The sequence below is a fragment of the Mastomys coucha genome, unplaced genomic scaffold (assembly GCF_008632895.1).
Source record: "Mastomys coucha isolate ucsf_1 unplaced genomic scaffold, UCSF_Mcou_1 pScaffold18, whole genome shotgun sequence".
Lineage (NCBI taxonomy): Eukaryota > Metazoa > Chordata > Mammalia > Rodentia > Muridae > Mastomys > Mastomys coucha.
The window spans coordinates 7,440,748-7,441,568 of record NW_022196900.1 but is presented as its reverse complement, the minus strand read 5'-3'; the positions used below and the strand labels follow the sequence as shown (position 1 = coordinate 7,441,568).

General features: G+C 48.0%; 1 protein-coding gene across 10 annotated transcripts in view; it reads left to right on the top strand.

Moving 5' to 3' along the window:
• The first annotated feature begins 200 nt into the window (after nucleotides 1-200).
• The window catches only part of Hemgn (hemogen), a 19,888-nt gene continuing 19,267 nt past the window's right edge, over nucleotides 201-821 (top strand). For 5 of the 10 annotated variants that reach the window (XM_031377325.1, XM_031377326.1, XM_031377327.1 and 2 more), the window contains exon 1: nucleotides 201-358. Coding sequence is in view for 2 of the 10 variants with exons in the window: in XM_031377321.1 (XP_031233181.1) it covers nucleotides 263-377 (115 nt within the window). In the remaining 8 variants the exon portion in view is untranslated. Of the gene's footprint in view, nucleotides 416-821 lie in introns of all 10 variants that reach the window. The other 5 variants (XM_031377321.1, XM_031377320.1, XM_031377329.1 and 2 more) reach the window with 4 other exon arrangements.

Sequence of the window (821 nt, the reverse complement as noted above, 5' to 3'; positions counted from 1 at the left end):
GAGCTTTAGCTCTGTTTCTTTTGAAGTTAGGTGACCTAGGGATGTAATTTAAATTCGTTGAACTGTTGTTTCTCACCAGTGAGATGGGAATCATATCTGTTGACAAACCTGAGATACTTCAGGTAAGTGCTGGGTACCCATTGTGAGGTCACAGAGTGACTATTGTCAGCATCTTCAGCAGCAGCATCACCAAAGATTTTGTGATGTGTTGTTACCTGGAAGGTTGGCACAGGGAAAAATACTGGGCAGTCAGTGGTACCGGATGTACTGGAAAGACTCATGGAGAAGTAGAGAGAGCAACGGATTGGATTGGCATGGGAGAAAATACCGGGAAGCTAACCTTACTGACTGGACCAAAGTTAGTCTTTCTTCCACAGGCATGCTGAGACTTTAAAGGATTACAAGTAGGGCAATGGTGGGTTTAGGGCCAGCAATAGGGGAAAGTTCCAGGTACTTGTGCAGGGTGGGTTGGGAGAGTGAGCAGAAACAGGGGAACAGACCTCTTTTGAGGTTCTACTCATACTTCTAACAGAGGGGTGGAAAGGGTAGAGGTGGTCTGAGGAGAAACAAGAATGACAGGAGGGACATTGGCAAGATGGAGTCCATGGGGTTGGATAAGAAGGTGGACTGCCGGGGGTGGGGTGGGGTGTGGCACATACCTTTAATGTTAGCACTTAGCAGCCAGCCTTCTCTACAGTGAGTTCTAGGCAAGGCAAGGCAGGGCTATACATAGTGAGACCCTTATTAAAAAGGAAAAGGGGCCGGACAGTGGTGGCACACGCCTTTAATTCCAGCACTTGGGAGGCAAAGGCAGGCAGATT